Source organism: Sinohyriopsis cumingii, chromosome 19 (genome assembly GCF_028554795.1).
Source record: "Sinohyriopsis cumingii isolate HCF-2022 chromosome 19, ASM2855479v2, whole genome shotgun sequence".
In the NCBI taxonomy this organism is placed as follows: Eukaryota; Metazoa; Mollusca; class Bivalvia; order Unionida; family Unionidae; genus Sinohyriopsis; species Sinohyriopsis cumingii.
In genome coordinates this window covers 4,057,998-4,078,015 of record NC_142979.1, presented here as the reverse complement: position 1 = coordinate 4,078,015, position 20,018 = coordinate 4,057,998, and the positions used below count along the sequence as shown (strand labels likewise).

Sequence of the window (20,018 nt, the reverse complement as noted above, 5' to 3'; positions counted from 1 at the left end):
TGTGTGTGTGTGTGTGTGTGTGTGTTTGTAGGTAAAAATAGAAGTGTGCCTATACACATTTCGTTTCCCTGACTTGTGAGATAGTCGATGTGTTATTTATATGTATGAGTGGTAATAAAGTGTGCTTGTAAGTACAAAAATGAATGTGTTTCCTTTTTATCCGTGCGTTCCATGTTTTCGATTGTAGTGTTGGTATTGTTAGTTTTTTTGTAAAGGGGTGTTTTCCTTCACGTCCGTGCTTTAGGTATATAGAACGAAGCGTTTGTCAGTCTGGCTACCTCAGCGTTTACTCGTTAACTTAAGGAAGATAAGCAGAATCACAAAACTTTTGGAGCTCCAGATGCACCTGGAATATGCTAGCCAACTTCTGGACGAACTAGCCATGGAGAAGCTAGAACTGAAGAGGAGGAAAAGGAAAAGAAAAAAAAAAAAAGAAGGAAGAGGAAAAGAGAAGAACAATTCTGCCTCACTTTATCATGAGACAACCTGTGAAGTCAAACCTACAGTGAGGACACTGTCACTACCACCACCACGTCAACCACAGCCACAACCACTACAAAGAGCCGCTGTCCTCGATGCAGAAAACTGGGAGGAGGAGTAGGAAAGACATCGGCAAGAGTGGGAGCCGCAGTGAGAATAACTACGACAACCACATCATCCTATGGTCTAGTGTAGAAGACAAAGGGTACAAGCCTTCACTATCCCTCAAACTGAGGAATGGGATAGTGAAGTCACTCAAGCCCCCTTTGCACTCCAAAGAACAGCACTGAATTGGGAGCAAGATTGGAGTAGGAGATGCGTATGTGGTGCCCGACCTGGGAGATGCCAGCATTAACCAGGTGCATTTTGAGCTAGAAGAAGAAAAAAGACAGCCCTTCTCAGGTTTACCAGATATCTAGAAAAGAGACTGATCTTATTGCCAATCATATAATTGAGTGTGGATGTGTGTGAGTGTGTGCATGTGTGCGCGCGTACGTTTGTGTGTTTGTTTTTATCTTAACAAAAATTCCTTGTCCCTGCACAAGCGTACGTTTGTGTGTGTATTTGTGTGCGCGCGTACGTTTGTGTATATGTGTGTGTTTATGTGTTTGTGTGCAAGTACGTGTGTGTGTATGTGTTTGTGTGTGTATGTGTACGCGCGTACGTTTGTGTGAGTGTTTGTTTTATATCTTAAAAGAAAACCCTTGTCCCTGCACAATTTTCCTTCCCACTACGTATTTATGGAAAATAAAGTGGGGGTTTGTTGGTATTAGTGGATTGGCTTGTAAAAAATTATTTTAGGTTCGCACTCCATCACTATGGGACTGTTTGGCAGGTGATATAGACAGTTAGTGAGAGGGGATGTTTTCCTTCGCGTCCGCGTTTGAGGTATATAATGTGTACCGTTCATCAATCGTGCCACTCAACACTGAATATTTTAACCATGGCGACAAACCATATGGACAAGATGCTTAAATTGCAGGAAGTGGTAGATGATATTGGAATGGTAGAGGAGATGCTGATTAGATTGGAGAATCGGTGTTATCGCCCATACCGTGTAAAGATGGAGATTAATAATTTAAGGAAGGCTAAGGAAAGATTGCGAGAAATGATAAAGGAGGGTAAAGAAAAAAATAACAAAGATGAAAACATAAGAATGTGGAATGAGAAAATAATGAAAGATGAAAACAAGACTAGGAAGAAAGGAAGGAGTAGGAGAAGGACAAAGATGACAAGAAGAAGAAGAAGAAGAAGAAGAATGTAGTGGAGAAGATAAGGTGTTGGTGGAAAAAGAAGAGAAGACAGAATTTAAAAGGACAACAAAAAAAGAAACCCAAAGGCCCTTTTCAGGGCCCTCCATTACCTCGAAAAGATATATATTCTCTCCTGCCAAAAATATTTTAGTCGAATTATTTTTCGATACATCTATTTTCATCCATCTATGTATGTGTAATATGTCTACATCTCTAATCCTGTCTCTAAACACGTATCTGTGTCTATCTCTGTATGTCCCTAGAGTAGTGTATATTCAGGTCAGCCCCTTGACACACTGTTCCGTCCGATTGAAGTCAGCCTCTTGCAACATTGTTGCCAGTGTCCAGTACCTTGACATCATCCCTTTCCAATTTCCCTTGTCCGTAGACAGGCCCAGTACATTGTCGCTATACATTCCCTATGTTAAATTTCCCTTGTCCATATAGTAGCCCGCCATGATAAAATCCCCTTGTCCGTATAGTGTCGGGACCCTGTCTGTAATGCTAATTCCCACTGTCCGTATAATTCTTGTCCGTAGAGTGCCGGGACCCTTTTTCAACATAGAGGTCCCATTTTCCGTATAGTGCCCTTCACTACTCCCAATCGTCTTCTCATGATAAAATGCAATTTAATTCCAGACTTGTGCAACTAAGCCGCAACCAATACAAAAAATTATTCATAAAACGATCTTGGTAGCCTTTTTCGCCGTTGTAGTGCAATGCAGTGTGGCAAACACTCTGCACTCCTAGCAGTACTATATTGATTCTGAAAGATGAATACATAGTGTGTAGATACCTGTAAATTATCTCGAAAACTGCAAGATTAAATGCAGGTAATCCCTTGTCGTAAAATATAGTTAGTTGTACTTTATTATTTATTAGTATTAAAGGATGATACATCTTGTAAACTACAAATGATGTAAAATCGACATTTGTTGCAGATAGTTTATTTTTAGTTCCATTTTCTATACATAATATATATACATTTTTCCTGTATACCTGTGTTCACGATAATTTTATTTCGCAATGCCTACAATGGCTCTTTTTTTTTTTTTTTTTTTTTGGGAGCTGAGCAGTTTCCAGTATGCCTGCACGCTATTAATTATGATACCAAAAGCTATAACATATGTAAAAACACTAAATTTAGATAAAAATATCAAATAAACAGATAATACTATATTTAGAACTTAACGTCGTCTTGCTATTATTCTTTTCTTTGGTACCAAATGCCACTTTCTTTCTTTCTTTCTTTCGTTCTTTCATCCAAGCTTTCTTTCTTTCTTTCAAGCTTTCTTTCAGGCTTTCTTTCTTTCAAGCCCAGTGCACCAGTGCTTTTCATTTGTCTTGCCACGACGCACTAAGCCTACATTGTACCTGTGATTTTAGTTGCTTTCTTCTATTTTTTTTTAAAAAAAATCTTTCAGTTTTATCGTCGTCACTAGGATAATATTAGTTGCTTGGTTACTTTACAAATTAAGTTAAAATCTTATTTACATTTGAATACTGTAGTCTGTTCCAGACAAGAAAAGTTCAGGGTGGACACTTCCCTGGCATATGTCAAATTACTGATGTTATCTTAACCGATATGTGGTTTTATCTTAATCTATATGTGACATTTATCATCACTTTCTCTGCTGATCACAAAACATGATGCATTTCTTATGTAAGGGATTTATAGTTACACAGCAAATTGATAACTCAAACATAAAAATACTATCCGCCAACTGTTGGGGAGATTTTGAGAAATGTAATTATTAAACATAAAGAAACCTTTGGTCTCTTTGATCCATTTAGAGCAAAAAATGCAGAATTAAAGAGATATACATGGGAAAGAAAAGTCCTCTAAAACAAGCTATATTGGATTGCGTGAAGAGAATAAAATTGCAGTATGTTGTAACTGATTATGATGGAGACATTGACAATTATGTGAATGCCGATCTAAGATTGACTATATCAGATTAATTATTTATACACGTATCATTTACAGAAATGCGAGGAAAACCCGTTTTGTATGCCTCATTTAAGAGAAGCGTAAAATAAAAAGGAAAACGTACTTTTACAATAAATACAGTTAGAGAATGGCTCCATAGGACCTAATAATTTAGAAATAACGCAGTCTGAAACAAAGGAGCTTGAAAGAAAGAGAAAAGAAAGTATAGAGTTAGTACTATAAGATCCAGAGTAGATGGATTGGCAATGATAGGCATTGATAAATTTATTTGTAAGTAGCATGGATTCTCAGAGTTCTTCTATCTACAAGAAAATGTATCAACTTGTCAGAGTATGAAATATGTGAGATTAACTACATGATCCTAGTAGAGATGAGTAATGTGATGCAATTATTCAGAAGGACAACACAAAATGCTTTTTGTGTGAGGTTTGATTGGCTTCAAAATTGTTAATAGAGAAAATATACCCCGGATAGGAGAAGATAGTATGAAAACAAATTTATGGATGTACTTACTTATAAGGGTGAACGAGATATCAGTTTTCTGTAAGAAATATTTGAATATAATGTAATTTATATTGGCGATATGCTTACAGATCAGAAAACTACTACTGTATTTTGTTTTAACAGGAAATCACTACCGCTCCCCCGGATGACTCCATATCGCGGGTGTGTTGTCATTATTGAAAGAAAGTCCATATAATTACTTGGATAACAATGAAATCTTGGCTATATATAGTCCAGAGAGAACAACAACCAGAATACTTAACTTTCTTATTAGCAAATCTACGCTGCGCTTAATCATTGTACTAGACTGCGATATACCGTTTCCATTGAAAAATATAGAACCTCGACAATCTTTCACGCTATCTTGGCAATACTTTGAGAGCTTTAAAATTGGGAACCAAAAATTTAGCTTGAAATATCACATGTTTCAACTTCTGGGTTGACTTTATTTGGTTTTCTCTTTTAGATTTAAAATTTTGAAATCTTACATTAAGCCATATATTTTGCTGTGCATGTGTTAATTTGGGAAACTTACCACTTGTACTTATAATTTAGACCTACTGGAAGAAAACGTCAAGAGTTTATGGTAGTATATTAGGTATAGGTACAAATAAATCGCACTCCAGAATATTATCGGGATAAGACATCATATATAATATGACGCTAAAGAATGCTTTATAGAAACATTTCACAATCCCACCCCACCCCCAAGAAACTATAACCAAAGGCAAGACATCTAAATAAGCTGCAGCCGCTGGTAGACAAATACAATAATACGAAATACAGGAGTATTCAGATGATGCCTGCAGTAGCAAGTGGTACAGATAACAAATACGACATGGTAAATAAATTATTTTTAAGACGAAAGTATAATGAAAGCGACCGAGTTCGACTTAACAATCAAGAAAGCGCTTGAGACAGATTATGCTGCAAACGGGACTAAACGCTTTGCTGTGTTAGAAATATTAAAGACAATTACTGTGACAAGTTTGTCTACCAAAGGCTGTGTTATTCAGGATAAATAGCCGTAAAGAGAAGTTTGTCCACCATAGGCTGTGTTATTCAGGATAAATAACCGTAAAGACAAGTTTGTCGACCAAAGGCTGTGTTATTCAGGATAAATAACCGTAAAGACAAGTTTGTCCACCATAGGCTGTGTTATTCAACATAAATAACCGTAAAGAGAAGTTTGTCGACCAAAGGCTGTGTTATTCAGGATAAATAACCGTAAAGACAAGTTTGTCCACCATAGGCTGTGTTATTCAGGATAAATAACCGTAAAGACAAGTTTGTGGACCAAAGGTTGTGTTATTCAGGATAAATAACCGTAAAGACAAGTTTGTCCACCAAAGGCTGTGTTATTCAGGATAAATAACCGTAAAGACAAGTTTGTCCACCATAGGCTGTGTTATTCAGGATAAATAACCGTAAAGAGAAGTTTGTCGACCAAAGGCTGTGTTATTCAGGATAAATAACTGTAAAGACAAGTTTGTCGACCAAAGGCTGTGCTATTCAGGATAAATAGCCATAAAGACAAGTTTGTCCACCAAAGGCTGTGTTATTCAGGATAAATAACCGTAAAGAGAAGTTTGTCCACCAAAGGCTGTGTTATTCAGGATAAATAATTGTAAAGAGAAGTTTGTCGACCAAAAACTGTGTTATTCAGGATAAATAACTGTAAAGACAGGTTTGTCCACCATAGGCTGTGTTATTCAGGATAAATAACCGTAAAGACAAGTTTGTCCACCATAGGCTGTGTTATTCAGGATAAATAACCGTAAAGACAAGTTTTTCGACCAAAGGCTGTGTTATTCAAAATAAATAACTATAAAGAGAAGTTTGTTGACCAAAAGCTGTGTTACTCAGGATAAATAACCGTAAAGAGAAGTTTGTCCACCATAGGCTGTGTTATTCAGGATAAATAACCGTAAAGACAAGTTTGTCGACCAAAGGCTGTGTTATTCAAAATAAATAACTGTAAAGAGAAATTTGTCGACCAAAGGCTGTGTTACTCAGGATAAATAACCGTAAAGACAAGTTTGTCGACCAAAGGCTGTGTTATTCAAGATAAATAACCGTAAAGAGAAGTTTGTTGACAAAAGGCTGTGTTATTCAAGATAAATAACCGTAAAGAGAAGTTTGTCGACCAAAGGCTGTGTTATTCAAGATAAATAACCGTAAAGACAAGTTTGTCGACCAAAGGCTGTGTTATTCAAGATAAATAACCGTAAAGAGAAGTTTGTCGACAAAAGGCTGTGTTATTCAAGATAAATAACCGTAAAGAAAAGTTTGTCGACCAAAGGCTGTGTTGTTCAGGATAAACAACTGTAAAGAGAAGTTTGTCGACCCAAGGCTGTGTTATTCAGGATAAATAACTGTAAAGACAAGTTTGTCCACCAAAGGCTGTTCTATTCAGGATAAATAACTGTAAAGAGAAGTTTGTCGACCAAAGGTTGTGTTATTCATGATAAATAACCGTAAAGACAAGTTTGTCCACCATAGGCTGTGTTATTCAGGATAAATAACCGTAAAGAGAAGTTTGTCGACCAAAGGCTGTGTTATTCAAGATAAATAACCGTAAAGAGAAGTTTGTCGACCAAAGGCTGTGTTATTCAGGATAAATAACTGTAAAGACAAGTTTGTCCACCAAAGGCTGTTCTATTCAGGATAAATAATTGTAAAGAGAAGTTTGTCGACCAAAGGTTGTGTTATTCATGATAAATAACCGTAAAGACAAGTTTGTCCACCAAAGGCTGTGTTATTCAGGATAAATAACCGTAAAGAGAAGTTTGTCGACCAAAGGCTGTGTTATTCAAGATAAATAACCGTAAAGAGAAGTTTGTCGACCAAAGGCTGTGTTATTCAGGATAAACAACTGTAAAGAGAAGTTTGTCGACCCAAGGCTGTGTTATTCAGGATCGATAACTGTAAAGACAAGTTTGTCGACCAAAGGTTGTGTTATTCAGGATAAATAACTGTAAAGACAAGTTTGTCCACCATAGGCTGTGTTATTCAGGATAAATAACCGTAAAGAGAAGTTTGTCGACCAAAGGCTGTGTTATTCAAGATAAATAACCGTAAAGAGAAGTTTGTCGACCAAAGGCTGTGTTATTCAGGATAAACAACTGTAAAGAGAAGTTTGTCGACCCAAGGCTGTGTTATTCAGGATCAATAACTGTAAAGACAAGTTTGTCCACCAAAGGCTGTGCTATTCAGGATAAATAACTGTAAAGAGAAGTTTGTCGACCAAAGGTTGTGTTATTCATGATAAATAACTGTAAAGACAAGTTTGTCCACCAAAGGCTGTGTTATTCAGGATAAAAAACTGTAAAGAGACGTTTGTCCACCAAAGGCTTTGTTATTCAGGATAAACAACGGTAAATAGAAGTTTGTCGACCAAAGGCTGTGTTATTCAGGATAAATAACTGTAAAGACAAGTTTGTCGACCAAAGGTTGTGTTATTCAGGATAAATAACTGTAAAGACAAGTTTGTCCACCAAAGGTTGTGTTATTCAGGATAAATAGCTGTAAAGAGAAGCTTGTCCACCAAAGGCTGTGTTATTCAGGATACAAAACTGTAAAGACAAGTTTGTGGACCAAAGGCTGTGCTATTCAGGATAAAAAACTGTAAAGAGAAGTTTGTCCACCAAAGGCTGTGTTATTCAGGATAAAAAACTGTAAAGACAAGTTTGTGGACCAAAGGATGTGCTATTCAGGATAAATTACTGTAAAGACCAGTTTGTCGACCAAAGGCTGTGTTATTCAGGATAAAAAAACTGTAAAGAGAAGTTTGTCGACCAAAGGTTGTGCTATTCAGGATAAATAACTGTAAAGACAAGTTTGTCGACCAAAGGTTGTGCTATTCAGGATAAATAACTGTAAAGACAAGTTTGTCCACCAAAGGTTGTGTTATTCAGGATAAATAACTGTAAAGACAAGCTTGTCCACCAAAGGCTGTGTTAATCAGGATAAAAAACTGTAAAGAGACGTTTGTCGACCAAAGGCTCTGTTATTCAGGATAAATAACTGTAACAAGTTTGTCCACCAAAGGCTGTGTTATTCAGGATAAATAACCGTAAAGACAAGTTTGTCGACCAAAGGCTGTGTTATTCAGGATAAAAAACTGTAAAGACAAGTTTGTCGACCAAAGGCTGTGTTATTTAGGATAAATAACCGTAAAGACAAGTCACTTTAAGTGCAGATGGGATTCATTATTATTAGCTGATGGAAACAATGTTTACTTAATATATTTTTTCAGTTAAAATTAAAAACACAACCCTCTATTTGTTAATGAAAGATTTATTACTCTACATATTTTTAGTTAGAACAGTTGTTTATAGAAATGAGATATAGGTACTGCAGCTTTGAAAAGTTGTCGTTATGCGTGAAACAACTTGGAATGCGTTTCCTTTTTGGTGCAAGGCATCCAAGGTAGATGCATAACCACTTTACCGGCTTCTGTGTCACAAGTGTGGCTCTTAGATCGTCTTAACGGGAAGGATAATGTAGATAATTGTCACGAAATGCCCAGACTTTGCTTTGGGTAGTATCATCCTTGTATTCTGTACATCTACCCCAAAATCTGAAATAAACACGCGAAGCTCATTATATATGAACCAAGAAAACTAGAAAAAGAGAGCCATGCACAGATAAAATAATCTTTTTGCAGCCGATACATTTTCTTTTCAATAAGTATCTAAATTAGTCACCCTAGAAGCCTGTAATTACTAATATAACAATGAAATATCTGGTAAATAATTTGCTTATTAGTCACCCTAAAAGCCTGTAATTACTAATATAACAATGAAATATCTGGTAAATAATTTGCTTGTTAGTCACCCTAAAAGCCTGTAATTACTAATATAACAATGAAATATCTGGTAAATAATTTGCTTATTAGTCACCCTAAAAGCCTGTAATTACTAATATAACAATGAAATATCTGGTAAATAATTTGCTTATTAGTCACCCTAAAAGCCTGTAATTACTAATATAACAATGAAATATCTGGTAAATAATTTGCTTGTTAGTCACCCTAAAAGCCTGTAATTACTAATATAACAATGAAATATCTGGTAAATAATTTGCTTATTAGTCACCCTAAAAGCCTGTAATTACTAATATAACAATGAAATATCTGGTAAATAATTTGCTTGTTAGTCACCCTAAAAGCCTGTAATTACTAATATAACAATGAAATATCTGGTAAATAATTTGCTTATTAGTCACCCTAAAAGCCTGTAATTACTAATATAACAATGAAATATCTGGTAAATAATTTGCTTATTAGTCACCCTAAAAGCCTGTAATTACTAATATAACAATGAAATATCTGGTAAATAATTTGCTTGTTAGTCACCCTAAAAGCCTGTAATTACTAATATAACAATGAAATATCTGGTAAATAATTTGCTTGTTAGTCACCCTAAAAGCCTGTAATTACTAATATAACAATGAAATATCTGGTAAATAATTTGCTTATTAGTCACCCTAAAAGCCTGTAATTACTAATATAACAATGAAATATCTGGTAAATAATTTGCTTATTAGTCACCCTAAAAGCCTGTAATTACTAATATAACAATGAAATATCTGGTAAATAATTTGCTTGTTAGTCACCCTAAAAGCCTGTAATTACTAATATAACAATGAAATATCTGGTAAATAATTTGCTTGTTAGTCACCCTAAAAGCCTGTAATTACTAATATAACAATGAAATATCTGGTAAATAATTTGCTTTTACATAAATTTACATAAAATAACAGATTTCGTTATTGATCATCGATTTCTAGGTCTATGTAAAATGTTTTCCAACATCCGCAACAAGTTGAAATAAACTTGTTGAATCATAATAAATTTAAAGGTTTCATTCTGTAGAAACAGCCATGTAAAGTTTTGCGAACACAACGTTTTTTTTTTTGTTTTATTTGTTTGTGTTGTTTATGGTTTGTATTTACCTTTGAAAAAGACTCATTAAGAGTTGAAAGCGCTCAGGATAGTTAGATACTAGTTTTTGCACTGTTCGTTGCCAGCTTATTGCATTTATCTTAATGAATCCCTGACACACCTGATCCTTTGCTGGATCCAGTGCACTTGAAACGACTGTCTATGTGAGTGTGTACGTAAGAAATGGAAGATGGAACATATACAATTTTGTTAAAGCTAATCATTAGGAGCCCAATCTATTTCAGATTATCATAAAATGTATTTATATCATCAGATTTTTCCCAAATTCAAAATATATCGATGTTTCCATACCAAATATACTTGCCATATTTCTAAAAGAAAGGAAAGGTCTTCCGTCTCAGACTTTTAGTGGGACTTTGGTAGGGTTTGGTAAATCACTAGTTATATTTGGGAAAAGTTTGGTTAACTCCAATATAGAAAACTGTTCTACATACGTGCTATAGGAACCTAGAGTGTGACGAACCTTTACTAGTTTTGCTCTAGTGCCCTTTAGAGACAAGATGTTTCCTAACATGTAGTCCAGTAGAGTTTATTGCTTTTCTTTCTTTATTTCTTTTCTGTCCTTGTTCTCTTTTTGCTTTTTTGGGAGGTGGGTGGGTGGTATTTGGTTCTTTCCTCCGAAAATATTTTAATAAAGTGTCAATGGTAATTCGATTTGAAAACAACTCTGTCAGGCACAACAGAGGACTACCGAACCGAATTTTTACTCTCACGTTAGTTAGAATCTTATTTATCCGTTTGAATCTGTACAGAGACGTGCTGTTCAATGAGTAAAATGTTATTATAGCGGCATAGTCAATGTAAATGAGAAGTGAGAGTAGACAGAGCTAATGCATAAATGACCTCATTGCCATCTGCAAAACAGAAACCTAATTCCGATTAACCGACAAGTCGGGAATTATAATAACCTTGCATAGAGACGGATACTAATATCATTACACCATTACTCCTCATTCCTCAGCATTATCCACCAATGGAACGTATTACCATCTGAGATAGTGATACAAACTTATTACCATCTGAGATAGTGATACAAACTTATTACCATCTGAGATAGTGATACTAACTTATTACCATCTGAGATAGTGATACTAACCTATTATCATCTGAGATAGTGATACTAACCTATTACCTTCTGAGATAGTGATACTAACCTATTACCATCTGAGATAGTGATACTAACCTATTACCATCTGCGATAGTGATACTAACCTATTACCATCTGAGATAGTGATACTAACCTATTACCATCTGAGATACTGATACTAACCTATTATCATCTGAGATAGTGATACTAACCTATTACCTTCTGAGATAGTCATACTAACCTATTACCATCTGAGATAGTAATACTAACAGCTGTTGTTTTTAAAATCTCTGCAGTTTTCAATATTTTACAAATATTGCGATGACCATTTAATTTGTATTGTATGCATAACATTTGTACCTAGGAGTTTGGGCCTACCTGACTCATGTCATTTATATAAAAATTGCTTATCTGGATTTGAGTTCAGGACTTTTGTTTTCTCTTGGAAATTATATTATCTGCCTAATTTTTGTCACAATGTTCACTTGAATTTAAGTTCAAGGCCTGGTCTTGTATACAGTTTGGTGTAATTTTCTGTTAAGATGATTGATGTGTTTTCAGAAAATGCTGTTGCGACGTAAAATAAATGGGAACTGATATTAAGATAATGAAAACTACGCTGAAAAAAGCAACTTTTATATAGATAAAAGAGGCTTTGTCAACAGAGTTTTCATTTCCATCTTAATGTCAGTCCTGCGGAAGCTGTGATCAGAGTTTTCAGCTGTGATCAGTAATAATTTGAGATAAATTATTCATCTAAATTATCCATTGGAATCACAAAGTGCTCATTAATGATTTGACTAAAACACTGCTTTGGGATTATTGAGGACTCATTCCAAGACAGTTTGGATTATATAATCAAGATTCTTGGTACAATGACACAGTCAATACAATCGATATATCAGCAGATTCAGAATTGGAATTCATTCGGTTTATTTTAAAATTGTACATTTTAACTTGGCGAAAAATATGAACATTAGCAGCTAGTATACGCGAATGGAATTTCTTCCACGGATCGTGTAATTGTGTAATTGTAACCCTAACCCTGTGGCTGTGGAAAACAAATAAGTTATGTCTCTATGCAGTTTCTATTAGCTTTCTTTCTAAAATTGTCTTCTAAAAATTGGTTTCTTGGTGTTGTATCTTTTGTTTCAATGAGTTTATTTGATATTTTGTTTTGGCATCTTTCTTATTCGTGACCTAAGTTCATGTTCGTATATTTTTGATCGCGAGTGATGCATACCCACAGATACACTCAGTCCAATGTTCCTCTCTCTCTTCCCTCCCCCATTTAATTTTGTCTGCTTGTGAAGATTTCAAACCGCAACTTCCTCATCTTTTTGGAAATACAAAGAGTTTGCAGTCTCATACGTAAAAAATAATATTTAAAACAATAGTGAAAATATTTTCGTTTCTCTGTTCAATTAGTTTTTCGTGAAGACAAGTATTGTAAGTACTTAAAACGTATTAGAGAGACCTGTCTCTGGCATTACTTGCTGTAAGTACTTAAAACGTATTAGAGAGACCTGTCTCTGGCATTACTTGCTGTAAGTACTTAAAACGTATTAGAGAGACCTGTCTCTGGCATTACTTGCTGTAAGTACTTAAAACGTATTAGAGAGACCTGTCTCTGGCATGACTTGCTGTAAGTACTTAAAACGTATTAGAGAGACCTGTCTCTGGCATGACTTGCTGTAAGTACTTAAAACGTATTAGAGAGACCTGTCTCTGGCATGACTTGCTGTAAGTACTTAAAACGTATTAGAGAGACCTGTCTCTGGCATGACTTGCTGTAAGTACTTAAAACGTATTAGAGAGACCTGTCTCTGGCATGACTTGCTGTAAGTACTTAAAACGTATTAGAGAGACCTGTCTCTGGCATGACTTGCTGTAAGTACTTAAAACGTATTAGAGAGACCTGTCTCTGGCATGACTTGCTGTAAGTACTTAAAACGTATTAGAGCGACCTGTCTCTGGCATTACTTGCTGTAAGTACTTAAAACGTATTAGAGAGACCTGTCTCTGGCATTACTTGCTGTAAGTACTTAAAACGTATTAAAGTGACCTGTCTCTGGCATTACTTCTCTGGCATTACTTCCTTTTTGCATTTTTCTTGACTTTTGGAACCGGTAAAATAGAACTTGAAGGAAGAAAAGATTTCGATGAGGCATTAAAATCGTTAATATATCTAGAACACGTGTAGATGTAAATGTTTAGATGCTACCATCTCTGAAAGTGTTTGTTTATGACATGTTCTACGAGTGTGCCGCTTTTATGTTTTAGTTACTTTATAGTCAGGATATTCTGCAAGACACTGCTGTGCTAATGGAATAAAATGGTAAATGCTTGACGTGATAAAGCTGATTTCCCTTCGTCAAGAAATGGTATGAATCTGTGTCTGTCAGAACATAGAATAAAGATAAGTACTTCCCAAAATTGTACGCTAAACGAATGACAACGAGGAATCCAGGAATCTCCCCATATCTGTCTGCCAGGCAAGTTAAATATGATTATTTCCAGTACGTTGCTGATTAAAAAGTGAAACAAATCGTCGAAAAGTTTGCATGGCACCCAACCGTACCAAACTCGAAGACTAGCAAAATTATGTCTAGATTACATTCTCTCACGTTCTCAGCATCACTTCCTGACGATTCGTGCCCGAAGTAGTACCTATTCTACTTAAAAACTTCTAATAGATCCAATCCAAAACGAAAAAAGAAAGAAAACAAAGACAAAAAACCGGACTGAATATAACGCACGTTTAAAACCTGGAAAGAGCGAGTTTATATTTAAAACATACACGTAACCAAGTGCAATTAATGCTATTTCTGATCTAAACACGGTGGTATGACCTAATTCGTTATCTGATTTAAACACGGTAGTATGACCTAATTCGTTATCTGTTCTGAACACGGTAGTATGACCTAATTCGTTATCTGATCTAAACACGGTAGTATGACTTAATTCGTTATCTGTTCTAAACATGATAGTATCACCTGATTCGTTATCTGATCTAAACACGGTAGTATGCCTGATTCGTTATCTGATTTAAACGGTAGTATGACCTGATTCGTTATCTGATTTAAACACGGTAGTATGACCTGATTTGTTTTGACGACGTCGTCCTTTCTACATAGTATGAGATGGAAAGAACATGTTCATCAACTTGTGCAGTTTCATAAAAACAACCCAAACATTCTCATATAATTGGTTTGGATGATTCATTGTTTTCAACGCACTGTCAAGATATGAATCCATACAGGTAAAATGATGCAAATGAACAAAACGGCCAGTCTATCTGATATGCTTATTGTTATGTCAGTGAGTTTTCTTTTGGACCCTCTCCAGCTCATACACCTGTCTTGATCTGACTAAATAAAGTCCAATATATCAAGCAGGTTAAAAAGTATTCAGAACATTTGAAATATTTAACACCAACCTTCTGTACCTCAGAGACAATGCTATCATATCCACTTCCAGACCAAGTGATAAGCTTTTATTATGTTAATCTATCGAAAAGTTTGTGATTTAGCTTGTGATAATGATTAACATTATCAAAATGCTGAAATGTTGGATCAGCCAATGCATGAGTAGAAAATTAGTATAAAGAGTTTTGAAGTGTCACTTAATGGATGTGTCCGAAATTGTACGAAAAGTATGAAACAGCTAACTCCTACAAACTGCTATATTGTCCACCATACACACGGACGAAGGTATCTATAATAAACAAAACGCGTAAGTCACGAGGATTTAGATAGTGCTGGGTTGATATTAGGAAAGCCCATCACCTTACCTGAAAAAGGATACAATAATCTTAGCACTGAGATATAGAATTCTGATAACCAAATTCAAATATTTAAAATATCATAAACATTTCTTACAATTTGTTTTAGTAATATTTGGGTTTTTTAGCTGGGAAGGTTCAGATACAAATATAATTGTTATTTATTTATCAACTGTAAATTTCTTATCAAACTACGTGCTAAAATTATGCTGTTTAATACTTCTCAGTCTATATTCAATGGGCACTTTCATGGCCTGAATTGTTTATATATTATCATTATTCCAATTTAATATGCCTAATATGGACGTACTGGTTGGTATGATCGGCCACGTTCTTTTGATATGCACCATCGTGCAGACCTAAGTACACTTTAGATCGTAGTACTTTAGGAATATTATAAATTAACCATATGAGACTGGGGTTAATCTGAAAACGTATGCGACAGTATTTAGTCTTGCTACATCTGCCTAAACATAGGAGGAAGGAAGTAGGTAGAAAGAAAGAATCGAGGAAGAAATGAAAGAAAGATAAATAGAAACAGACATAAGTTGTCAATAGATCCTATTGATATATCTTACCCATACTCTGTGCAAACACGTGGGTAGACCTGATGCAGACATTTGGGGCCGACCACGTTGAAAAAGATATTTCCCACACTGTTTGCCGTCGATTTGTCATTGTCAGCAGTTGTTGGTGACCCTGATGCCGACACCAGACAATCCCGAAATTGTTCATTACAATCACAACTTAGTCTGAAAAACAAAAACGGTTGTCGTTTTGATTTGGGTTGAATACTGCTGACAGCCGTAAATGGTAGCGAGAGAGCGTTTATATAGTTTATCAGGTATTCTGGCAGAGGATTTATAACACGACAATGTCTATGGGGAAATTGATCCATTTGCAACAGTGATAAGTAAGTACGGAAATCCAATTATCTTCTTGTTGATAAAACTGTTACAATCACCCATATACCTCATGTATGCCGAATTATATAGTGTCTTAAAACCTTAAAATGAGCCTATGATTTCAAGCCCTAACACAACTGATAAAGATGGATATATCTGAAATTCGTCGTTTTTGAAAGTTTTGCATGGATCCATTTCACTGCACTCCGAGTGGTTTATCATATACGGTCGTCAATTAAGTGACACAAAATACTATGCAAGACTACATTATAAACGAGTACAATTTTAATTGCATTTAATAAACAAAGACCGTGTTTTTACATGTATCTTCATTATTAAAATGATATATCCCTGGCTTTATTTTGCTGGCTATCAGTAGACTTGTATGCAATTGAAACCATAATCAAGACGGTGTAATAGGTGAAACGAAGTGTCAATGAAGACGAGGTGATGTGTTTCCAATACGTTTTGCCGAAGGTGCATATTGCATGCATGATGCAAATATGCGAGTTATAATCTGCATGATGCAAATATACGAGTTATAATCTGCATGATGAAAATATCTGAGTTATAATCTGCAGATTAAGATAACAGTTAATGAGATTAGGATGTAGTGGTGACCCATAAGAGGAAATGGCGGATATACGAACTTAGAAATCGAACTGTTGCATTTTTTTTACAGTCCCCTTTCGTTTAAAATAGCTATACTTTTAATCCCTACTAAAACAAACACGCTTATGGAATATATCACATGAAGATTTTCTTATATATGCATACTTTCTTCTTGCGTCTAATTATTTTAGATGCAAGCCGCACAGTTAGAATTGGAAAACGTTGTCTGCTGCTGAGTCTGTGATAAACTTAAACCGAATAGAGTCTGTGATAAACTTACACCGAATAGAGTCTGTGATGAACTTACACTGAATAGAGTCTGTGATACACTTAAACCGAATAGAGTCTGTGATAAACTTACACCGAATAGAGTATGTGATAAACTTACACCGAATAGAGTCTGTGATACACTTACAATGAATAGTCTGTGATAAACTTACACCAAATATAGTCTGTGATAAACTTACACCGAATAGAGAGCGAAGTTGAAGAGATCGTATTTAGTCTGAAATGCATAGATGTAGATGTCACATTTGTCGTGTGCCCTACAGCACTTATCCGTCTCGCTGTATTCTCCAAGATCGCTGTCATCTGTCGCCTTGCTTCCGACGCCACACCATTTAGTCCCTACAAATTATATATATATATATATATATATATATATATATATATATATATATATATATATATATATATATATATATATGTGTGTGTGTGTGTGTGTGTGTGTGTGTGTGTGTGTGTGTGTGTGTGTGTGTAAACCAATTGCATTAAGAGACATTTTTCCTTGTATGTATTGTAAATGATAAGACATTACATACTATTTATCAGGATTAAATCTTCTCATATCCATATATTAACTGACGCAAATCGGCTTGAAAGTAGTCAGCATCGAAAAACTTTTGTATGTGATGATGTAATAATAAATGATTACTTTTGTATGTGATGATGTAATAATAAATGATTACTTTTGTATGTGATGATGTAATAATAAATGATTACTTTTGTATGTGATGATGTAATAATAAATGATTACTTTTGTATGTGATGATGTAATAATAAATGATTACTTTTGTATGTGATGATGTAATAATAAATGATTACTTTTGTATGTGATGATGTAATAATAAATGATTACTTTTGTATGTGATGATGTAATAATAAATGATTACTTAACCTTCTTCTCAGCAAAGTTATTATGTTCAAAATCATTTACGTGTATCATTTTAGCTCATGTGTGTTATTTCCAACTCAAACCCATTATGAATGCGTTAAGAACACATGAATGTTATTATTGTCCGTCTGACTATTTGGTAACGTTTTGCGTTTCTGTATGTTTCCCTGTCACTCTGGTATACCATGAAAATATTTCTAGCTGTGTTGTAGTTATTTCGTGTTTGTAATGCTGGTAGTACATATAGTCACCTGGATAAATTAGTAACTGTCTTTTCCTTGCAAGTTCCTTGATTCCTTCAAATCCATAATAGTTTAACTCCTTGCAGTTTTTCACCAGGTCTTTCATAAACTCTTTCGATGCATCCACAAGAGAGGTTCCGGCTTCTTTTATCTTAATATCGTACTCCGTACTTCTGCTCGTAGAAATAAGATAGTTAAGGGATGACATTTGACGTATGGTGCCGTATTTAAAAGTGACTAGTATATATTTTTTTGCCAAATACTATAGTGTTTAGGATAACTGTTGTTCTTCCCATTGCTGCAATTAGTCAGTACAACTCTTGTTTGAAATGATATGAATAAGGTGCATCATCTATTTTCAAAGAGACTGCATACACTGTACCCGCAAAGATGTGGTAAGTATGACGTGTTACTGCAGGATTTCAAAGTAAAGATACGTTATGATTGCAAGACGTACTAATAGTGCTCAGTAAATATTGCATCACATTAAGACGTGAATATCGTGTAATACAGTTTGTACATAATGGCAATGTTTATAACCATCTACATATAAGGACACGGTAGTTTTCACTGAAAGAACACAGGCATATTCATGTGAATAATGTGAGCTACACGTGTAGACATTGTCATTTTTGAAATGCGAATTATTATTCAAGTTGTAAAAATATTCATTATTTGTCACAGTATCGCAATTTATTGACAGTTTCTACGAAAGTTACTTAAATTAAAATAGTTCAGCTGAGAACAGACGGGTGGATGGCTGGAGGAATGGATACGCAGTAATCATTCACAATGAATAAAAGAATAAAACATAAAAGAGCTAGTTGTGATCGACTTGCAAGTCTTAGAGCCAAAGACTGTAAATAAAGGGAAAAACATTATCCTATAAGCTAGAGACCTCGCAAACTTTGTAATGAGAATTCATGCAGTAAAAATGCTATTCTCCGTTCGACCGACAAAATTTAAATAAATTAATCATAAACTTCACATAGACCGTATTGTTGTTAGATCTTAAAAATCACCATTTTTAAACAGAATACTTCCTTTTGTGCAATAATAAGTCCTTTTAAAATTCACCTTGCCTCATGACTTACCCCTTAGTTAGGACGATGCACGCGACCGTTTCGTCGGTAGAAGGTTTACGTGTAATCACCAGGAGTTGTGATCCTGAGCTGAAGTAAAGCGTGTCCGACTGGGCAGATAATAATATTGCATTTTGCAAGGAAACTACTGCGATCAGCAGGCACGTTACTGATCCTATGGACATCTTGAAAGAATATTTACTTTCTGATTTTCCGCTGCTTGCTCTGAGGAAGTGCAGCGAGAATCCTCAATATATATCTTTTTTTTTTCAGCAGTAAGCCAATGGCATTTAATTTCCCGGCACTATTGTCATCATTATATCGTTAAGCAACAGTGCTAATATACTTGAATGTTATTGTTTGCAAAATGATTTGAGTATTTGGCACTGAACATGAGTTACCATAAATTAATTTTAATATTTTCCTTGTTGAAATACGTGTACTTATACTTATTTGATATGCATAATTGTTATTGTATGTAGCATTCAAGCTTATTAAATTCTACATCCAAACTGTTTTCGGAAAATGAGTGTCATAATTTTATCGATTAAGGTCAAATTTATGTGACCTAAAACACGCTTGATCTGTTTTAGTGTAAAACAGCGACAATAGAAACATGAAAGAATAAGTGTTGCAGACACTACGGGAGGAGAAATGGTTTCTTTCCTTACCGCGTCTCTTCCTTGTCCTTTGTCATCGCATCCTCATCTTTTACACTCTCGAGTCCGTGTTCTAATCATTCAGATTTTAGACTTTTCTTGAGATTAAAATTCTCTTTGAAACATATACAGTTACAGTTTCTTGCAAAGGTTAGTTTTCACTTTTTCCTTTCTTTATTCGATATATAGGATAGTAGTTTTTAAAAACATTACCTAAGGTATATTTTTTAAATTTGACTTTATATAGAATGAAACTGAGTTCGAATCCCACTGAAATCCAAAATAGAAGGTGATGACGTATGCTGTGGTCAGCGTCG

The 20,018-nt window shown here is 34.9% G+C and overlaps 1 protein-coding gene across 1 annotated transcript; it reads right to left on the bottom strand.

Moving 5' to 3' along the window:
- Positions 1-8,471: 8,471 nt before the first annotated feature.
- LOC149775076 (phospholipase A2-like) lies at positions 8,472-19,274 on the bottom strand. Its single transcript, XM_089943556.1, has 5 exons — positions 19,055-19,274; positions 17,970-18,133; positions 17,012-17,171; positions 15,606-15,779; positions 8,472-8,770 (listed from the first exon to the last, which is right to left on the bottom strand). Exons 1-5 carry the CDS (start codon positions 19,225-19,227, stop codon positions 8,677-8,679), a joined length of 765 nt encoding a protein of 254 aa, XP_089799682.1. The 5' UTR covers positions 19,228-19,274; the 3' UTR covers positions 8,472-8,676.
- Positions 19,275-20,018: the final 744 nt, after the last annotated feature.